A 22,788-nucleotide genomic window follows, 5' to 3' on the forward strand; every position below is an offset into this window, starting at 1 on the left:
AGAAAAAAGAAACCCCAGGCATTTGAGGAGTGACACTCGGCGCTGCAATGTCCTGGTCACCGAGCCGGACCAAGCCTATAACACCTGACAAGCCCTGGTGGCGGTCACCCATTCAAGCACTTACCAGGCTCAACCTGCGTAGCATCTGATACGCGATGAGATGTTGTACGTTTCGTGTGATTTGGCAGGAAAAGCTTCGGGTTGAAGAGAACGTGTCTGAGAGGACGTCGACCGTGGAGACGGAGCGATGAAGCCAGTTCATGTGGAGTTATTTGTTGGATTTTCGTGACGCAAGATCACGAGGAGCTGCGATGGCTTTTGGGAGGTCTTCATCCAGCAGTGGGTTGATCACGGCTGATGATGATGATGCCGAGTAATGCATTGCCTCTGCGTTGTGTTTATTTTAAAACATTCCGATAACGGAGGCCACATCTTCGAATATGCATCGTACTGTAGACTATGTGGTTTTAAGGGCTATCGCACGGAGCAATGGAGCACCTCAATAAGCAGGAGTGTATGCGCACTTTTAACAAAGCCATTCTCAAAACATCTTGACTACCGCTCATAAAATTTACGCCGGCGATAAGCATTAGAATCTAGCATATGCAATTATTACAGAAATGATGCACAACTGCAAAAAAACACTAACGTGCTAAATAAATGAGTGACATTAAACAGTAACAGCAGGGCATCATTGTATAATGTGAGTTTAATTGTCAGGCAATTCTTTTTCCCTCTCACAGATAACCTTAAAAGAGGGACTAATACATTATGCAGTGCCGTATGTTAGCTCCACAGAGGTGCCGATATTTATCAGATAAAAGTGTGATAACGTATGGTGCTTAAATTCTCATTACAAAAAAAAAATGCCACCGATTTTTTTTTTACTACCCTCCAAGGGGATTATACAGAAGAATTCACTTCATGGAGGCACATATGTGTGTGTATTTAGTGGGAGATCAAAACATTTCATTAAAGTATAAAGAAAATGTGTCGAAACACATTTACATTATTTATAAAATAAATGTTTTTGAAGCTCTGTCAAATAGGTGACTAACTTATATGGCAAATAAAGTGACTTGAAAATAAATTAACGTGTATACGTTGGTGGAAACGTAATATGCCATTCCGAAAATGTTTTTGGCTGTTCATATATAATGTATATATAGAGTGTATTATATTCACAGGAAGCATTATAATGCAACCATAATATATGCATTCTCAGGTTCACATTGAGAGACATGTTCAGAAGCATGGACAGCAAAACAATGAACAGAGATGTCATACCGATTGTATCGTGACAAACAGCAACCCTGGGTTGATGCATTTCTGTTGGCAGACATATCTCGGTAGCGCTAATGACACAAATCTGCCGTGAAATGGCAACCAAGAAAGATCACCCTGGCATGTGTCAATGAGATGGAATTCTGCTGTTAAGCACAGCAGAGAGTGGAGAAAAGTTAAACCTACAACGACTTGATAATTCCTGAAGGTTATCAGCACATACTCAAGTGAACACGTTGGAAGTCCTGCTGTTATTTTGTAAATTCCAAATGCAATGTATTAAGGATACAGGAGTCATATTTTCAGTGGATGTATATTTAAATTTGAATAGCCTGTTCTCAGAACGTTGTGATACCCTCTCAAACCGCCTTCATCCTTATATAGACATAGTCTGTGGGTCAGACATACACACGTAGATGAAATAGACATGTCAGCTAGTTGTTTAACAAGGGCACAACGCTGCTGCACAGAGGCTATGGTGAGCGGGTTGAGGCACCATGGGCAATCGGAGGCATAAGGCACACACGGTCATGGCGACTGGAATTATCCACGACCTTGTCACTGTTGTGAAGGCTGCCGTGCATGCAATATCAGAGGCACGAGGAACAGAGGGCAATTAAAACACGTGGGACATGCATTAAAAGGAAACTACAGACGTAAAAAAATTACAGAGTGCTGGTTAATAACTTTAAAAAAAACTTTAATGCGTGCCAAGCCCGTAATAACCCGTTGTTATTAGCGCCGCTAGATCAATGTGTATCGATGATGCAGGGATTTTTGCCGAGATGCAGGAAGAGGAACACACTGAATGTGTAGATGGCAGGACATGTGGAAGACACAACACTTTGAGTGTTGATGAAAGTGGGCTTGGGGGTGATCGAGAAGAGCAATAGAGGACCTCCACTGCACAGACGGAGAAATGAAAGCAGTTTGTTTGAAGGAACTTGCAGATGGATCATTGCATTGCAGAACCATGAGAGATGGCAGTGGCTTGGTGAAGACTGCATCTAGCAGTAGATTAAGGCTGATTCTATGAGCTTAGTATCTGCCACACTGTGGCATTGGAGGTTATATGGCAATGTAAATTTACGAGGTGCTGTTCAGCTCTGCTTGTCAACTGGGGTTACATGTTTACACTTTATGTAAAATTGTTACCATGCGCTCGCTAATGTAATAGTGTGAACCCGCAAGGCAATAGGTTAGTGGTTTGTATTAGGAACTCCCCACACACATTATCGTAAAGTGTCAGTCACAAGGATGTGCTTTCAGATTATCAATAATTGGAAGACTGGCAGGTTTATATGCAGTGGGGTTTAAAAAAAAACTGCTAAATTGGCATTTTACTGTGCGAATGAAGAAAACACGCTTTAACAATTTCCATGGCAGATTTATAACTAGATTATCTGCCTCGTGTTATTTAACACACGGTGGTGATTCAACACAGTAACTTGTTGGTCTCGCATTACCCGAGCTAATTTTGAGCTGGCACATGAACTAACAATTTGTACGATCCAAACACGGAAAAAAGACAACAACCTTATACTCAACGCCTGTATTAAATATGCACGGGCTACATGCGCATATGTGCTCATCATATCTGACAAAAAAAATAATACTGGTAGGAACCTCCTGGTTACATCAGCCCACAGGGGATTATTGTGTCCGCCCGTCCGTCGTGCATCCAAAAATGGGAGGGGTGGGGCTGGGTGGAGAGGGAGGGGCTGGGTGGGGAGGGGCTGGGTGGGGAGGGTGGGGAGGGGCTGGGTGGGGAGGGGCTGGGTGGGGAGGGAGGGACTGGGTGGGGAGGGTGGGGAGGGGCTGGATGGGGAGGGTGGGGAGGGGCTGGATGGGGAGGGTGGGGCTGGGTGGGGGGTGGGAGGGGTGGGGCTGCGTGGGGAGGGGCTGGTCACCCCGTGGTGCCCTTATAAAACTCAACGTTCAACCTACTCACGCCGGCGTGTGCCCGCCCTCACAGTCGGGCATATTTGCGGAATACACCACGCCGCCGCTGACCCTGGCCATTGACCGAGCAACCCAACGTTCCTACCAGCTCCCTCCGCAGGAATGTGTTGTGTGTCTTTGCATTTGTGCAGTTGGGGGAGCGGTGGTGTAGCGGTTAGCGCGCGGCACTACGAACCCAGCCACCCGAGTTCGATTCCCGCTCAAGGCCACAGACACCAGTGACGAATACTAATCTAAACCGGTCCTGGGACTCCCCTAGGTCGACTCAGCCACAAATGAGTACCTGGGTGCGGTGTGTAAAACATCGCCACTGGGGGAGACAAAGGCGGCCGGGCGTGGTGCTGGCCCACCCACCCCCTCGTGTGCCATGCCGGCCTTCAAAGGTGCTCGCTAACAGCACTTGCCCCAAGAGTCTGTTAAGGCTATTCGGGGGATATGTTGTTTACATATACAGGTTACTCACTTTGTCTCTACTTTGCATCTGTAAAACACATTCCTGCGGAGGGAGCTGGTAGGAACGTTGGGTTGCTCGGTCAATGGCCAGGGTCAACGGCGGCGTGGTGTATTCCGCAAATATGCCCGACTGTGAGGGCGGGCACAAGCCGGCGTGAGTAGGTTAAACGTTGAGTTTTATAAGGGCACCACGGGGTGACCAGCCCCTCCCCACCCTCCCCACCCAGCCCCTCCCTCCCCACCCAGCCCTTCCCCACCCTCCCCACCCAGCCCTTCCCTCCTCACCCAGCCCCTCCCTGCACGACGGACGGACACAATAATCCCCTGTGGGCTGGTGTAACCAGGAGGTTACTACCAGTAGCACATCTTCAATACCGCATCTTAATCGCATGTGTGTGTTTCACAAAGTCATGTATTTAAAGTACTGTACCGCCAAAGGAAATTCATATGTAGAATGATGACCGTTGGTGAATAATTAAAGTTAATATTTACTCCGAATTCATTCGTCTTAAAGATATAACATTGCTTTTGAAAATTATTGTTCTATCAAAAGCAATTATTAAAACAGCACTTGCCCCACCAGTCTCTTGAAGGCTACTCTAACACACTGTTGGGACAAAGACAAAGATCCCCCGTATCGCCTTCATAATCAGAATATGTCTGCAAACTGGAGCCTTTAACAGACTGTAGGGGCAAGTGCAAAGAGCTTTAGAGCTAATCGGATTCCTTCATTATAAATAAATATTCTCATTCTGAAGGCTATACGGGGAATCGCTGTCTTTTTATTGCTCTATCAAACGCAATTATATACAAAAAACACTTTGCCCCAACACTCTGTTAAAGGCTACTTTATACAGACGGGCTACTTTAACACACCTTTGGGGGCAAGTGCTGGACATCTGTGCAAAAAGAGCGTTATGGCTCATCAGATTCCTCCAGTAAAAAAGTTTTATTTTCATTCTGACGGCTATACGAGGGATGGTTGTCTTTTTATTGCTCTATCAAAAGCAATAAAAAATAACACTTGCCCCAACATTCAGTTAAAGGCTGATTTAATAGAATGTTGGGCTACTTTTTAAAGGCTACTTTGACGGACAGTTGGGGGGGGGGGAGGGCAAGTGCTAAACATCTGTGCAACGATAAGAAGAAAAAAACGAGGGTCACTTGATAGCTCATCGGATTCCTACAAATAAAACATCCCGCGGTGTCTTTTGCACGTGCGTCAGTTTGAAGCGAGAGACACACACACAGAGATATACACACAGTGAGAGAGAGGCAGAGTAAGAGACACACACACAGAGAGACAGAGTGAGAGACAGAGATACACACACAGTGAGAGAGACAGTGAGAGACAGAGGAGACACACACACAGAGACAGAGTGAGAGGGACAGAGTGTGAGAGACACACACAGAGAGACAGAGTGAGAGGGACAGAGTGTGAGAGACACACACAGAGAGACAGAGTGAGAGGGACAGAGTGTGAGAGACACACACACACAGAGACAGAATGAGAGACAGAGACACACACACACAGAGACAGTGAGAGACAGAGAAGACACACACAGAGAGACAGAGAAGACACACACACAGAGACAGAGAGAGACACACACAGAGACAGAGAGACATACACACACAGAGACAGAGTGAGAGAGAGAGTGACACACACACAGAGACACACACACACACAGAGTGACACACACACACACACAGAGTGACACACACACAGAGACACACACAGAGACACAAAGTGAGAGACAGGAGACACACACACAGAGACACACACACAGAGACACACACACACAGAGACACACACAAAGTGAACGCCGTCCCTTTAACCGCGCGGCCCACGAGAGTAGTAGTAGGAGGAGCAGGAGGAGGGGGAGGAGGGGGCTGGGCGAGCCGGTGACGTGAAAATTCTGCGTCCGTGAGCCCGTGGCCACTGGAGCAGCAGCAGCCACGACCGGCCAGGCAGACAGACAAGACAGACAAGGCAGGTAGACAAGACAGGCAGACACACAAGGCAGACAGACAGACAGACAAGGCAGACAGACAGACAAGGCAGACAGGCAGTCAGGCAGGCATCTGGGCGGGCGGCTGGTGATGCCACATGACAGAGCTGCAGACATCTCGAGGTGGACTCATAGGGTCCCTCGGTAAAGATTGGCGTGAATCTACTTAGGCGACAAACTCTACCACCCACCCATCATCATCATCTCCTCCTCCACCACCACCACCTTGGCTGACTAACCACGGTACCCCAAGCCGGCTGATGAAACGAAAGCAAACGACACTTCGGTCAGCAAGCAGCAACATCATTAGCAGCAGCAACAGCAGCAGCAGCAACAGCAGCAGCAACATCATCATCAGCAGCAGCAACATCATCAGCAGCTGTGCAGGTCAGAACGGAGAGCATCAACGCACAACGGCGGATGAGGTTCAAGGCGTACGCGCGGGTGATTTAAAGCATGGGGCACGGTGTGTTTGTGTTGTTGTTTCGCTCAGGGAGGGATGGTGGCGATGATGCTAATTTAAACCGTGAAGATGGTTATTTCAGTGGTACGTGTGTGTGCCACGGTGTGTTTAATACGTTCGGTACGAGCGAGTTGGACCACCACAATTGCCTTTGGTGGTGGTGACTTTCTCGTCGTTATCGAAATAAATTTTGATTTTATTTCTCTCCGATTGAAAAGGAACACTTTCTTCCCCCCATCACCACCACCACCCTTTCTTCTTCTTCTTCTGGTGGTGGTTATGGGAGTTGAAATGTTCGCGAAAGAATGTGAAGTTGAATTTTAAAAGTCAGGCCCCAGTGTCTCTGCTCAACACTAATGAGTCGCTTTGGGTATTGGTGGGGACTTGGTCTCGTCATCTGCGATTCCGTGAAACATTTTGATTGCAATTGAAGCAATCGTTAATATGTAATGGTAAGGGACAATTCACGCAAAAAATTGTGAAGTTATTATAACAACAACACAAAAATTCTGCTTCCACGCAGGCTATTTGTACTCTGCGTGTCATGGGATGGTTTTTTTTATTGTTAAAGGTTTTGAAAGTGAAATCTCTGAGCAGAGGATATTTGTATATTTTGTCTGTTAGTAATTGTCAGATTTGGAATGCTCTGCCTGAACACTGAGATTCTCACAATTAAAAATAAACTATAAACCTTATTTTCCTATGATGTTAGGTAAAATAAGACGTGATTGTTTTCTTTTGTATGGCACTGAAGCCCTGTTATTGGGTCTGATGGGCCTCATAAAAAAAAACGTCTAAATACCTACGATAATTATGCAAAACAAAGATATTCGTACAGCTGACCAGACATCATCCCTCGACAGTTTGCTGTCAATGCATCGGTTGTCAGAAGTGGTCAGATGTTTAAATGCTCTGCATACATAGTACATACTACAACAACGACTAAATAGAACGTCAATACAGTAAAGCATTTCGACGACGACGAAGCGTGGGGGGAGAAAAATGAATTGTTTTGCTCTTTGTTGATTTCGTGGAAACCCCTCCTGCACTTTGAGTATGTCTCCAAGGTGCTGACACTGCGTGTGTCTCTCTCTCTCCCTGTGTGTGTCTCTCTCCCTGTGTGTGTCTCTCTCCCTGTGTGTGTCTATCTCTCCCTGTGTGTCTCTCTCTCTCTCCCTGTGTGTGTCTCTCTCCCCGTGTGTGTCTCTCTCCCTGTGTGTGTCTCTCTCCCTGTGTCTCTCTCTCCCTGTGTCTCTCTCTCTCCCTGTGTGTCTCTCTCTCCCTGTGTGTGTTTGTGTGATTGTTGCTCGCCGTAGTGTGAGCGGTACTACGAACCCGGTAACCCGAGTTCTATTTCCGCTCAAGGTCGACTTCGGCCTCAAATGAGCACCTGGTGCGGTGTGTAAACATCGCCACTGGGGGGCAGGGAGACAAAGGCGGCCGGGCGTGGTGTTGGCCACCCACCCCGTGGCGTGCCAACACAGTGCCGGCCTTCGTAGGTGCTCGCTAACAGCACTTGTCCCAACATTCTTGTTTAAGGCTACACGGTGGTGGTGGTGGGGTGGTCTCTTTGTGTTTGTTGCTCGCAGTGTGGCGATGACAGCGCCACGCGAATGGGAAGACATCCGCGACCGTGGTGGCCGCTGCCGATGAGGGATGTTGAGAATCTTGACAGGCGCAGCAGCATGGCCTTGAGTCGGAAGGCAGGTGAGTGTGACGAGCGGCCACTTGTGTGTGTGTCTGTCTGTGTGTAAATGAGTACCTGGTGCGGTGTGTAAACATCGCCACTAGGGAGACAAAGGCGGTGGGGCGTGGTGCTGGCCACCCACCCCCTCGTGTACCGTTCCGGCCTTCATAGGTGCTCGCTAACAGCACTTGCCCCTACAGTCTGTTAAGGCTATATGGGGAATCTTTGTGTTTGTGTGCTCACAGCAGATGACAATCGGGTGACAAGCACGTGCGCGTAGTGATGGGAGTTGGTAGTGGGGGAGCGGTGGTGTAGTGGTCAGCCCGCTGCGCAGACAAATCCAGTGACCCGAGTTTGATTGTCGCTCATGGCCAACACCGGTGAAGATTATCTGAACTGGTCCTGGGCCTCCCCTAGGTCGACGCAGCCTCAAATGAGTACCTGGTGCGATGCGTGAACATCGCACCAGGTACTGTGCCGGGACTTTAAAGGTGCTCGCTTACAGCACTTGCCTGTCCCCAATAAGTCTGTTGAGGCTATACGGGGGATCTTTGTTTTTTGCCTTTGTGATGGAGTTGTCAAGGTTATTGATTTCAGTGGGTCCTGCTAATGGGTTGGTAGGATTATACTGACTAATGAGGTAGGTATAATCAATCAATTTAGGTATAATCAGTTTAACTACAGGACAACGGCATACACATGTTTAGCTGTTACCCTCGCCACATGTTTGGATATTGTTAACCTGATATGGCGTCAAAGGGTGATTTAATGCCTTTGTGTGATTGAAAATTAACACGTTTAGCAGGTTAGCAAAGGCGGTATCTAACTGGATGCACATAAAGAATCACTACTAAGCGATACTGCTATATGTGTGACATCAGTCAACATTTCTGTCCCCCATGAGTGCGGCAATATATGGTTGGCAGAGTGCAGTACTCTTGCTTGGCTGTGGTGCATTATAAACAAGATTAAGTGCATTAACTCTTCCTCCCCCATGGCTTTAATAATCGTGGAAAAGGCCAGATCAATAAATACAGAATCACACTGCACTCAAGTGGTAAAAGCATGATAATATTTCAACGCAAATTGGTTGGATGCTTTCGAATTTGACCAAGATAACATTGAGCACACGTTTGTATTGTGTTTCGAGGTACACAGTTATTACCCGGTAATGGTGTGTGTGTGTGTGTACATGTGCTGTATGGTGGTTGATGGTGGTGAGTGCACTGTGCTACAAACCCGGCGACCTAGTTTGATTTCCAGCCATGGACAATATTAGTGGCGAGTCATATTTTGACTTGTTCTGGGCCTCCCCTAGATCAACTCTGCCATAAATGACCGCTGAGTGCAGTATGTAAACATCAGCACTGGGGAGACAGGTGGCTGGGCGTGATGGTAGCCACGCAACCCTCCTTGATTCACATGCCGGTCCTAATAGGTGTTTGCAAACAGCACTGTAAAAGGATATATGGGGGAAGAGATCTTTGTATTTGTTTGCAGAAAAAAATTCGATAATACTAAAGGCAAATGCTTCTACCCACTCTCGTATTGAACACAGCAGTACAGATCTTAAAAATAAAATCTTGCTCAGCTGCGCACAATCTAAACATTACATTGTGACCCGATTATTATTTGTTCTATCCACTGCTCTTTACACAGTAGTCAAAATATATACTAATCAAGTGCATTGTACTAGCACATCTGAAGCTCATAAGTATATTTAAATTAACGAAGGTATCTCATGTGTGTATTTGTCCTGGGCGTCAGCGACGGCGTGTCAAGGTGGTCGAGGCTGGGTAGGAGGGCATGTGAAAGGGCGTTGGCTGCGCCGCCGCGGTGCTCAACACTGCACAGGCAAAGAGGGGGTCTAATGAATACAAATGTTTAAGGGGGAGAAAGTAACAACACCAACAAAGACAAAAACACTTAGTTTAACAGATGCCTCCTTTCTCTTATAAAGTGACCCCCAGGACGGCCTTTATATTTTATAACTTTCTGCCTCATTAAAACTTTTAAATTGGTTCCGAGTATAACGCCCATAAAATATACTGACGAGTGACCAGCTATGGTTTCCTGGCCACACACAGGATAATATCATTTTTTTCCCTCCCTCATTTTGTGCTTTTCCTACGTGGGCATACTATTGGTTTTCTGCATTTTATAAAGCATTTTATCGCTCTAATGTGTTCATACCATGCAGTGTTGGGATATGCTTTGGCCTTAAAAGGCTTTGCCGGGCATTCGTTATGGTTAGAGTACATTTTTTTTATTTTGATACATATTATTAAACCAGCCCCCCCCCCCCGTATGACTGACATAGCATGGGCAGGTGGAGCATCATCCAGCATTGGATTGACAAAGGGTATGTGAATGACTGTATTTAGAAACTATTATTTTATTGATACAGGTGCATTTTATTTTCAGTATTACTGCTTAGATAACTTAATCTGGTCCCATGCTATACACCTCAAATTATAATGTAGCTTAACTGAAATTTTTTTATCAGAAGTGCACCTGAAAAATGCTGCTGCTGTACACGTATAATCCCCATGGATGTAAAGTTGTACTCCAATATGCCCAATTACGCATGGCTCCATGTTTATACATGAGCCTCGGCTAGACAGCCCCATGCTTTGCATGCACAATACTGGGTTTGAAGATAAAAGTGTCCATCACAGCAATTAAACCGACTAGAGACTAGAAGTGTCTTTGATGTTGTGAATGTCTCTTATTTTTTATATTGTGTCTTGTATGTACTCTTATATATGCGGCATACCACGTTTTATTAAATGCCGTTTATTTGTCTTACGTTAGGTTTCAGAGAAGCCAATTCCCAGCACAGCACTCTACTGCTGTAGCGTCAAGGCATGGGAAACCCATAAACAATTTGACAAGGGCGAGCTTTTGTCTCATCAGAAGCGCATGTTTCGCAATTGAGTGGAGGCACCTGCTGTAAGGATGAAGAAGGGGCTTGTGTCGCTACGGAAGTCTTTCCACTTGAAGAAATCCAAGGATGAAGCCTCCACCGTGTCTGGCTGTTTGGTAGAGCAAGACACGGAGAACGAAGCCTCCTGGGAGAGCCAGGGTGGGCTGCAGTCAGACAAAAGCAGCATGGATGCAAATCCCTGGGATGCCCTGGAAGGAGAGAGCAAACACAGGTCGCAGAGCGACGGCTTTATGAGCACCCTGAGACGGAAACTCTCCTTCCGGCAGAAGAATGTTGGAAAAAACCTCTTTCTTTCCATCGGCACGGTGGACGATGACGTGTTTTCGGCAACGTCAGTGTCTTCCACAGGAAGCAAGGGTGCCGATGTCCACGCCAAAAGCTGCAACCATAACCGGTTTGCTCAGGGCAACCAATACGACGTGGTCCCCCTGCCAGCAGGAGGCAACGCTCCCAGAAACAGTAGTTCGACCAAAGCGGATGTTAAAGTGTCAGCTGACTTGGACTTTTTCCCTCTCAAAGCTCTGGCCAACGGATGTCAGTGTCGTGACGTAACCTTTGGCGGCTGCAAGGCAAGTCTGGACCCTCACAGCTGTGCGATGGAGCTGAGTCTTGATGGCAACCACAACCCAGATGTGACAATGATGGAATTTAATCAGTCTGCAGTATGCAACGAGCTGAACTGCAATGCCTATTTCAACTACAACGTGATGGACGGCGTGGACTCGGAACATATTCCAGGGTACTCGGAGGTTGAAGAAAGCAAAGTTGCAGCCGTCTCTTTAGAAGAAAAAGCAACGGTTCTCTCCATGTGCAACGCCATTGTCAGAGAGCCAGAATGCGAAAGCAAAGATCAGGTGCTAATCCTCAGCGATGACGTCAACAATTTAAGTGCCTTAAATGGAAACATAGTTGAGCGAGACACTTTGGAAGCGAACGCCCCTGGCCTGCGAGCATTGTTCATCGCGGCGGATGGGCCGCCCGCATCTCCATTAGTGCCGCCGTCCTCCCGGGTTCAAGTGCACAGCGTGCCCTTTGACCCCACGTCAGCGCCAGGCGTGGGCCGTGTGTACGACTCGGTGCGACGTGACGGGCCCGGCGCCGTGTCCAGCCTCACGGAGGAGCTCAAGAAGCTGGCGCGGCAGGGCTGGTACTGGGGTCCCATCACGCGCTGGGAGGCCGAGGAGAAGCTGCACGGCCTCCAAGACGGCTCCTTCCTCGTGCGCGACAGCTCCGATGAGCGCTACCTGCTCAGCCTCAGCTTCCGCTCGCAGAACCGCACGCTGCACACGCGCATCGAGCACTCCAACGGCCGCTTCAGCTTCTACGAGCAGCTCGAGGCGGAGGGGCAGGCGTCCGTGGTGGAGCTCGTTGAGCGGTCCGTGCGCGACTCGGAGGTGGGCGCCTTCTGCTACTCGCGCTCGCGCCTGCCTGGCTCCGCAACTTACCCGGTGCGGCTCACCGTCCCCGTGTCGCGCTTCATGCAGGTGCGGTCGCTGCAGTACCTGTGCCGTTTCGTCATCCGCCAGAGCACGCGCATCGACCTGATCCGGAAACTGCCGCTGCCCAGCAAGATGAAGGACTACCTGCAGGAGAAGCCCTACTGAGCAGCGTGCCATTTGTAGAGAGAGATCATTTACCAGCAGGTTCTGGCCGGTTTTGCAATCGGTGTTCCGGTGTTTCTCCTTTAAATTCGATTGTGGTGATTATGTCAGAGGCGGTGATAGGATGCATCTCGATCATGTGAGTTTTCTCAAAATAATTGCATCGCAGCCAGCTATCCCATCAAGCACCTGCATGGCCCAATATGAGCGGTACAACACTCTAACCTGGTGCATCAGTTGCAAATTATGCACACTAGGTGTGTCCAAGGGTGGTAAATGAACGGTTCATCCATGCTCGCGTAATCGTACTGACAGTCAATCATAACACAGCGTCTCTGCAATTACCCCTAATGGATGCACCTGGCAAAAACGATTTATTTGCTCGTCCTGCAGTAGAACGCAGTGGCACACACGGTCTGCCACACACAGTAGTGATCGCCAGTGCCTGTAGCAGGCACTTTACTCAAGGCGATTTAACATTTTCAAAATTACCAAAAAAATAACCGGTAATCTCGCAGCAACTCATGCTCGTAAGAGTTATTTGTGGACACTAATTCTCAGCTCTATTAAATGAAAGCATTTTTCTCAAGCTTGTTATGTTATGTTCCTGTCAAAACACGATGCATTTTACAAATGCGCACGTTTCCGGATGGTACAGCTCGTGCCACGTGCACGATACACTTATTTTGGGCGAAACAAATAGGTATATGTGACAATGTGATACCACCTCCGCATTGTGCCTGACAACTTTAAAAAAATACCCCCACAGATAATTGCTTAAAAAATTACCTGTATGGGTGAGAAATGAGGAAAATGGGGGAATTGAAAATAGAAATAAGGGAGAGAAGTGCATCATTGTGGTGTTCTTGTTTGTATCCTACCTTCAGAATGCAGATGGATCAAATTCACACGAGAATAGATATTTTAGTGGGGGATTTAAACAAACGTCGGTTGAGAGGGATTTTCCAAGGGAAAATGTATTAGCTTTGAGATATATGGCATGTGGGGCATTTTTGGATATGTCCCAGAAAAATAATTTGTGATGTTGGCAGGCACAGAATGTCACTCCCAGGTCACGTATGTTTGACGTGATGGATTTTAACAGTCTGATGTTAAGTACAAATTTCTTCCGTGACATTCATTGTAAACCACATGTATAACTGTTTTTTATTCCCTCATTCTTGTGATGAATAGATTTTTTACGGTATTAGGTTGTATACATACATGTAGTGAAAAGTTTAATAATTTTGTTTCATGATTTGTTACTCCAGAAGAAAAATAACGTTTAAAGCCATCTTAAAATATTTGGCATTGTCAACAACAAATGTTCACTTTTTATACTTTTAAAATTTCAATGTCCCATAGGAAATTATACATACTTCCTCTTAATATATATCTGCTAACTACACTGGTTACAATTCTTAGCATGCAGTACATAACCGTGTAATGTTTTATGTAACGGTGGGCTTTGATGATAAAAATCCAGGAACTAATGTGTATTCCTGAATTTTATCTTAAAACATATCTGGTATTTTTTCTGCATATAAAAAGGGCAAAATATAATAACGTATGAGAAACTATCATGCTTGTACACTACGCAGCAGATACTGAATTTAATCAAATGATAAGTGTTTCAAAGAAGTATGGCTTGCTAATGAGCAATGAGCAAATGTTGCTAAACACACTGCACTAAATTAGCCTTTCATCATTATACTTGGACTATTATACAAAAGTATGTAATGAGGAATACAGACTTTTAACTTTGATCTTTTATTCACTGAAATATAGCTGAGCATTCCTGAGTCATCCAAATTGGGGCTCTCGCTGTTAATTTTGCCGTTATTCACATTCGATCACCATGATTGTAAAAAAAACATGTTTTTCCAAACCATTTTACAGAAAAGAATGACATTTATCAGCCAACAAACCCCTGCCCAATTCTAGACGAATCTGAACCTCGGTCATAAAAGCTGTACAATTTTTTTCTGCATTCATCTGCGAGGCTTAATCGTGTGTTGCAATTGAACATATCCGCTATGTGTGGAAAACCTCTGTGCAAATGGCATGTTAACAGATGACCTACATGAACTTTACTTTTTTTTGTAAATGTTACTCCTGAAACTGTTCCTTTCCTCGGCGAGAGTGTTCTGAATAAAAAAAAAACGCAACTTATTTGTAAATCGAGTAAATGTATAGTGAAAAATAAAAGTTTTCGCTTGTCACACGTTTTAATTGTATCTCGCTGCAAAAATGTTTGCTAAGCAGATAGCTGTTGAACGGTGCCACATTTTATATAAGAAAAAAAACGCCTCGCCGCATATACGAGACAAACTTATCATCGGATATAATTGCCATGTGAAAATTTTACAGCGCTCAACAAAGTTTCGTATTTCAAGGTTATAACCGGAGTTCAAATGTTTTAGGAGTTTTGTAAGAATTATAGCATGGGCAGGAGGGAGAGAAATGATAGATATATCATTTTCACATTTTCTTCTGTCCTAGATATACTGCCAAACATTTTAAAGGGAATTGCACCAGACGCTTGTGTTAGTTAAAATGAGCCTTTTAAAAAACTGCTTTTCATTTGGAATCAATGTGCATGCAGTGTACGGCAGCCTCCCAAGGTCTAAACATTTGGGTCATTACTATGTGCGCCGGTATTGATCTGCTCAATGAAAATACTGATTGTTTTGGCATACTAACGGTAATTTATGTTTCCTGTATGGTATTGAACTCTTCTACAACAATAGTTTGTAGAATATTGACATCAAGAATATATTGAGTGCCACGTTTTATCGAGGCTATACATCAGCCGGGCAATTGCAGCCTTGCCTCTTGATGTACAGAATAAACGGTGCGTTTTAACCATTTCTTTTTGCGGTATACTGTTTGTTCAGTGTGTGTTAATTGCTAAAGCATGACTGTCATCACTGAGCAGACACACCGTTAATGGAATATTAAAGTAGTTTTCCACGGAGGAGATGGATCTATGAAATCAGTTTGTGTGCAGGTGCTTGGATTATTCTTGCCGTACTGTATATTGCAGGATCGCCAGAGATTGAGACGGCTTGAGAATGCCTTCATTCAGCAGTGGATTGTTCATGGATGACAATGGCGATGATGATAACATTGAAAGTAGTTTCAACAAAACGATGCCTTCGCAAATTAATCAACCAAAACAATAAAAATATCAAATATGTTCCATAATACAGTATCGTTTTTTTGGGTTAGATTGCGTAAATATAAATGTGTCGTTGAACCCACCACTACCTCACATAGCCAATTCGTAAGGTTTGTCCCATAAACAGAACATACCAATTCGTTACTAGTACAGCACACCAGTGTGTTGGAGAGCAAATCCACATTTACAAAAAAAACTATAAAAAACACCCCCTATATTATGGATGATAAATTATGGATTATATTGGTCGCGAAGGCTTACGTGTTAAACTATGTGTTTAAAATAAAAAAAAAAGTTCAAGTGATTCAGGCAGTGATAATCTCCAGTTTACAACCCTGAGCCAATGGTGTACATTCCATATTCCTACGGCAAGGGTAAGTCTCAATGTACTAGTGGCATCAGTAACATATATATATACATCATATATCTGCACACATACAAAGTTTTGGTGAATCTGTCAGACCTTGGGAAAGCTGTGTGCAACATGCTGAAACTTTTATGAATTTAACTTGAAGGTTTTAAAAATTAAAATAGCAAAAATCAATTGTTCCTCGTATTTGAAAGCTGAACAGTGCAATCATTTATCGAGGTAAAGTTTTTCGTTTTCTTCTGTCAACATTTAAAGCAGCAAACATTGCACTGCAAAACAAATGAATAACATTGCAATTATGGGCTTTCATTGTTTACCCAGAAAAAAAAATAGTTTTAACTCAATCGCAACTCGCAAGACTTGTTAGGAGGCTCCTGTTTGGGATATTTGGCCAATGCAACGTTCAGCAGTTTTGCTTGTGGAGAGAAACTCGGTAAGTCACAATTATAATAAACGCGTGTATACATGATACTGCAATGCTCAGGACAGGAAGTGGCAGCCTACTTGTATTTCCATCTGGAAACTAACTGCTCCTGCAAGTGGGTGCCTCAAGCAGTTAGAATGTCAAATACGGGGACTCCTCAATTTACAAACATTCAAACTTGTCCTTATATCCAGTTGCCTGTTCGGACCGAGAGTTGTAAGTTCAACTGCCACGCAATGGCGGCGGTGGCAATCTACATCGGCAGGAAATGAAGAACCAGTGTCATCTTCTATACCTATAAAAGATTATACATATTTTAAAGTTATTTCCCGTGTTCAGTGTGCATGCAGTTTAGCATGTTTGGAATCTACAGGAGTAAAGTTGGACTTACGAACAGACCTCTGGAACCTAACTCGTTTGTAAGTAGACGAGTCCCTGTATTAAATTATGAGGTATAAGTTTCATTCTAGATTTGAAGCTTTCGTGACTGCAAGGATTCATACTCTTAGTTCTTTCGGAAAAGTCACGTAGGTAAAAAATGAAATTAAAATGAATAAAATTGTTTTTTTATTGTTTTATTTTTATTAATTTTAATTTCATTTTTTACCTACGTGACTTTACTGAAAGAACTAAGAGTATGTATAAGTTTCAGTTTATATTGGCTAACGAGGTGGAGAATTCAGAGACGCAGGATAGCCTCATTTGAAAAAGTGACCTGGGGTGGGTGGGGTGATTGCCACTGTGTGTGTAATCCCCATTGAGTAATTTGAAGTTCATTTTTTAATTGAGCTAATTTGGACCCTGGCTGGTACACTGTGGCCTGCTCTTGCGAATAACATCAGGGGATCTTTAACGTCTACTATAAAACAGACAGTGCATAGTGTTCCCTAGTACATCGCGTTATATCAATTTCGCGTGGTGAAAATAACGCGTTCTAGGAGAACAGACTGTATGTTAGTTATTGCACTCGGGAGTAAGAACGATTGTGCGCCTAAAGAATAAGAGTTTCATCGGCGAGCGCGACCTGTTATGACGTGGTGTCAAAAACAATGGAACAAAAAACTTTGAAACGCACACAGGTATGGGGAGATACACGCTTGGAATCACATTGAGAGACAGAAATAGAACTACGTGGCTTATAGAACATACGCAGGTGAAGGACAACTCAAACTATTAACAAAAGTAAGGGGGCTTGAGGCAGCACATGTCGCGAGAAGGATTGATGGCCAGCAAATGAAGGTTAGTGATGGGGTGGCAGCCAAGGAATGGAACGCATCCAAGACCGCATCTATCAAGGAGATGGAGCGATGAAACGGGCTTGTGTACAGGTTCTTGGTGGATTGTTATATCGCGAGGGATGGCGACGACTTGGAGAAGCCTTCATCCAGCAGTGGATTTGCCATGGGTGATGATTATTATGATATAAATAATGTAATCATGCATTGACATGCACCTCATGTCCACATTGGCATCTAATGGCATAAGCAATCTACATTATGGGGATGATATTCTTAGTTTTTTTCGGTAAAGTCACGTAGGTAAAAAAAAATTCAAATTAATAAAAGTAAAATAAAATAAATTTTAATTTTTTTACCTACATGACTTTACCGAAAAAACCTAAGAATATGAATCCTTGCAGTCACGAAAGCTTCAAATCTAGTATTATGGGGATGATTGAAAGGCTGTAGTAATGCTCCACGTGACGGGTTGATCACCATGCTTTTGATGAAGAATTTCCTCAGATGTACAGACTTCCTTAGGTGACTGTAATTACAAGGCGATGTCAATGTATGAGCATAGGCTGTAATCGCCTGCAATTACTACTGCAGGAGACTATTACTGCAAACAAAACACAATAAACCATTGCTGCGATAGTTCCACACAGCCAATTAAAATTATAAATGTCCATAGAATAACATACAAGAAAGGTCTAATTTTGCCCAGGTTCATATGTTTATGCAAATTATCTTCAAAACACAATTTGTTACGTTCTCTTGGTCTCTCCTGGGGAACCAGTACAGCTTTGTACGCCTGCGACACTTGGATATTAAAAAAATATACTGACATAGATCAGATATTGCCACTAGAAATGTATCGCTGCAGAAGGATACTGCTGCATCTAAACGGGACCCAAAGAGTTACCGACGTAGAGGTAGGAAAAATGTTGCACAGAGAAAAAGACAACCTGATGATGATGCAGGCAGTGGTGAGAAGGAAACTGACACTTTGTGGACACATGTAGGATGGGACAACAACAGGAACATTTTAATGGTGTTGTTCGAAAATATGGAGGGAACCGGAAAGAGAGGAAGAGCTAACAGAGAATGTCTTGACGATGACGACATTAGAGATTCGCGCCCAGAAAGACGTGGCACTCCTTTAGCAATATTGGCACAAGACAGAGAGAAATGGAAACAAATGACGAAATGTGCAGTGGACACCTACGGGCTATCTGCCCGGACATTCGATAAACACTCAAATAATATTTGAATGATCCTTAAACATATTTTATTTATTCCTTGGTTCGTGCGAGCGTGGGTGATTCCATGTAAGTACGTTGAGATGCGTGCTTTGTATAGTCTACAAAGCCTAGACACAATGGTCATTTAAATCACTAGCGTTTTCCAAAATCTAATTCATAGCTTGTATGAGTACTCTTAGGTTTTTTCGGTAAAGTCATGTAGGTAAAAAATAAAAATAAATAATAAAAATAATAGAAATAAAATAATAAATCGCGACGTTTCGGAGGCAACACAAGTCTCCATCATCAGGTGGGACCGTCACAGCTAAATTTACTGTATCAAGTGAGGAAAGAATCCAAGAGACAAGCTTTTAAATACAAGTTAAGGGGGAGGGGGGGGCTTATCTGAATGTGGTAGCCAGGGAATGGAACGGTATGAGGTTGATGGTAGAGAAGCCTTTCCTAAACGTCGTTTGCTCCCATGGTTGGTAGGCCAATACAGTACATGTTTCCTTATTTTATTTGCACTGTTGATAGGTGCCATAAGAGGCGAATGGGTCTGTGGTACTGTATTTCAAGTAAGTCGTATCGCCCTTTTTAAATAGTAGAATAATCGAGGCATCATTCCATGAGTGTGGTATTTAACTTCTGTGTAGATATTGAGTGGACATTTATTGAACAGTAATTGATCATGCGTTTATGATGTCCACAGTTTATACCATTTGGTCCAGGAGTTCTCTTTTTCATCATGCGAAAGGGCAGAGGTCACTTCAAGTGTGACATCTGGAACGTCCTCTTCATATGAGCGACGGTGTGATTATTTGGCTCTATGAGTTTTTTCGATAACATCCTTCCACTAATCCATAACATAGTGTGTTTTGGGTTAGATCGCATACATACGTGTCGTTAAACACGCCACCACACTACACAGCCAATTAGTAAGGGTTCTCACGTAAACAAAACATGCCAATTAGTTACTCGTTTAGCACACCGGTGTGTTGGAAAGTAAACTGCCAATACATTTACAATTCGAGTACAAATTCTTCCACTAACTTTAATATTCTATCTCTATCATTAGTCATGGTGGCACCTTTCTTTTTAAGCACTACCATTTGTGAATTGCCAATCATCAACCTCATTTTGTTGCTTTCATCTTCCCATTTTGTGTTCCTCGATTTATTTTGCGTCAATAATCGGGCGAAGGCGGCAGCGGCGAGGGCGATGACGACGACAGTGACGACAAGACGAGTCCAATCCCAGAACCGGCACAGCCCGGAGCCCTCGCTCTCCGCTGCTTTTGTTCCCCTCGGCACGGCATGGCTCCGCCCTAGCCACGCCTCCCTCCTCGAAGCCTCTAGAGCAGCGGACCCCAACTTTTTTAGCACCAGGGACCGGTTTCGTGGAAGACAATTTTTTCACGGACCGGCGGGGGGGGTCATCATTGGGTTTTTCCCTTTTTTCAAAGAAGCTCTCCAGCAACGTTTGTTTTTTACTCATTTTGGCTAGAGGTTAGCTTGTGGGCTTACCAAAACTGTGGTAAATATAATAATGGGGTCGGGCCACGCGCGGACTCACCGCTTTCACCTCCTGATGTGCAGCCCGGTTCCTAACAGGGCGCGGACCGGTACCGGTCTGCAGCCCAGGGGTTGGGGACCCCTGCTTTAGAGGGTTCCAGGGGCTTCCACACGAGGTCTACCGTGACCCTTGCCCCAGTTCCTTCGCCCTGCCGCGTATATGCTCAGCGGCGTGTGCGTTAAGTGCCCACCTGCAGTTGCTGCTACTGTCCAACAGTCAGCGCTATGTCACTACACGTGTATTCAATATTCAGTATTGCATAACCATCTCTCTTTAAATATCGCTTCTTCCTCAACAACTTACTTGTTGTTTCAAAACAATTTGCTTTCTCTTTGCTTTCGAACCATGCCCTCCCCTTTCAATGCACTATCCATTACTGTGCCAGCTTAATTTATTATATCATTTTATCAATCGACCCCCCTGGGTATTTAAATCTATTGCACAGAGTTTGTCTAAAATCAACTACCCACTGACAGATTTTTGACATTCATTATCTTGGGTTTGCCTGCAACTAGTTGCAGCGTGCGTGGCTCCAGTCTGCGCTCCCTTTCTGTGTTGTATTTGTTGAGAACAGACGTCTGACGAATCAAGTCAATCTCATTCCTCACCCCTCAAATCCCCATTTGGGGTTTTGAACGTCCATTTCAGAGATTCCCAATTTTTTTGAAAGGTATGCAATATTTTCATGTCTGTGCTGGCTACGAACTCTAGTAGATGCTGACCTCTCATTCTTTAGTCTCCTGTCAAATCTACCGGTCATCTTCTCGTCTCTGCACCGTCACCTACTTTTGCATTCAAGTCACCCTTGATGGTGTTGAAACGCATTTTATTCCCGTTCAATCATTGGGTAGTATCCTCATATATGCTGTTTAGCTCTGTGCGACCGTCACTTGTTGTTGGGGCATATACTTGGATGATATATAAATTGCAGTGTTTCGAGGGGTTTAAAGGACGCTGACAACTCAATATGATGAACCTTTGAACCCTTATACTAATTGTCTGATTATCAGATAGATTAAAAATCCCACTCCTCTATAATTACTTCACCTGTCCCTCTATAATATGGAATAATCCCCCTTCCTTGAAACCCCACGGATACCAGCAATGGCCCGGGTTAACGTATTTTAATCCTGTTTCCAATTCAACAACGTTTAATTCTTCAAAGTCCACACATTGCATGCAGCAATGATCAAGTAGGATCTCTTCCACTGACACGTACCCCGCTGTTAGCATGGATGACAAAATCACATTTGCAGTGTCTGGGAGGGGACCCGAGTTTCACACTGCACCACCATGCAATTATTTTATTTGACCAAATTAAAATAAGTCATGACCTGTTCTTCAAATTAACATTCCCCGTATTACGCCTCTTAAAAACCCCCAGGTGCATGAGGCAAGTCCATCAATAACTGAGCGACAGCAACAAAGGGCAAGCGGACGGTTGAAAGCAGCTCATAGTATGCACCCTCACGGCACACACAGCGAGCTCAAGGCTAAGTCCAAAGTGGGCATGAGCAGGAGACAAAAATTGGCTTGGACATTTATGTCAACGCCTAATTCATGCAGCATTTCATTTAACATTCCCTTTTTGTGTTGTCTCTGAATCCATATCACATTGCATATTAAACAAAGTGTATAATAAATGTTTAAAACAATGCAAATTCAGCCTGGATCTTCATGTGTAAAAGCAACTGACAAAAAAACTGTTAGCTATTAATCTCAACCAAACCAAATCATATTTTTAAATTCACTGCTCCATTATCTGCAGCAGATAATGGGGTTGAAGCATTTATATAAAAAAAAAACACGGAACTTTATCTTGAATTGGAGAAGCAACTAAAAATAAATAGCGAATAAACTCCACAACATTTATTTTGTCAATTCCCTTCTCTGAAATAGGAGTTGGAAAATGCTGTGGCAGATGATGGGGTTGAAGAAAGAGTCAAATAAAAAAAAAGTGGTCCATGTAATAAAGAGGCTATTACTTCTTTGATTATTGCAACCCCTGTTGATAATTACATTACACGTGACTGAAATTCACAAGCGAACCTGTGTTCTTATTTCAGAGAGAACGATAAAAAAGGTGGCCACTCGTGCACCCAAAAACTGACAGGCCTCTGCAAACCCATGTAGCGCGTGCTGTGTGCGATCAGGCTGCTTAACACACCCTTCCCTTGGCGAATCTTCGTTCACAGTATGAGTACAGCAGACATCTGCGTTAATACGGGGAGACCATACATATTATGGGTCCTGTAATCCGTGGCACACCGAGGAGGTTAAACCAAATCATGTGCGGAAATGTTTTCCTGCCCAACGCGGTGTGCCACGGATTACGGGAATAATCAGCTGTGCGATGTCAGGAATCGGCTAA

At 44.3% G+C, this 22,788-nt stretch overlaps 1 protein-coding gene across 3 annotated transcripts; it reads left to right on the top strand.

The window, feature by feature from the left end:
- Positions 1-5,623: 5,623 nt before the first annotated feature.
- On the top strand, positions 5,624-15,201 carry SOCS6 (suppressor of cytokine signaling 6). 3 transcript variants are annotated; one of them, XM_078864113.1, is made up of 3 exons: positions 5,624-6,095; positions 7,761-7,878; positions 10,673-15,201. In XM_078864113.1, exon 3 carries the CDS (start codon positions 10,817-10,819, stop codon positions 12,407-12,409), a length of 1,593 nt encoding a protein of 530 aa, XP_078720239.1. In that variant the 5' UTR covers positions 5,624-6,095; positions 7,761-7,878; positions 10,673-10,816; the 3' UTR covers positions 12,410-15,201. The 3 variants fall into 3 exon arrangements, with proteins under 3 accessions (XP_078720239.1, XP_078720240.1, XP_078720241.1); XM_078864114.1 differs by having other exon boundaries at positions 7,761-7,874; XM_078864115.1 differs by having other exon boundaries at positions 7,761-7,874; positions 10,775-15,201.
- Positions 15,202-22,788: the final 7,587 nt, after the last annotated feature.

The sequence above is a fragment of the Lampetra fluviatilis genome, chromosome 17, assembly GCF_964198595.1.
Source record: "Lampetra fluviatilis chromosome 17, kcLamFluv1.1, whole genome shotgun sequence".
In the NCBI taxonomy this organism is placed as follows: Eukaryota; Metazoa; Chordata; class Hyperoartia; order Petromyzontiformes; family Petromyzontidae; genus Lampetra; species Lampetra fluviatilis.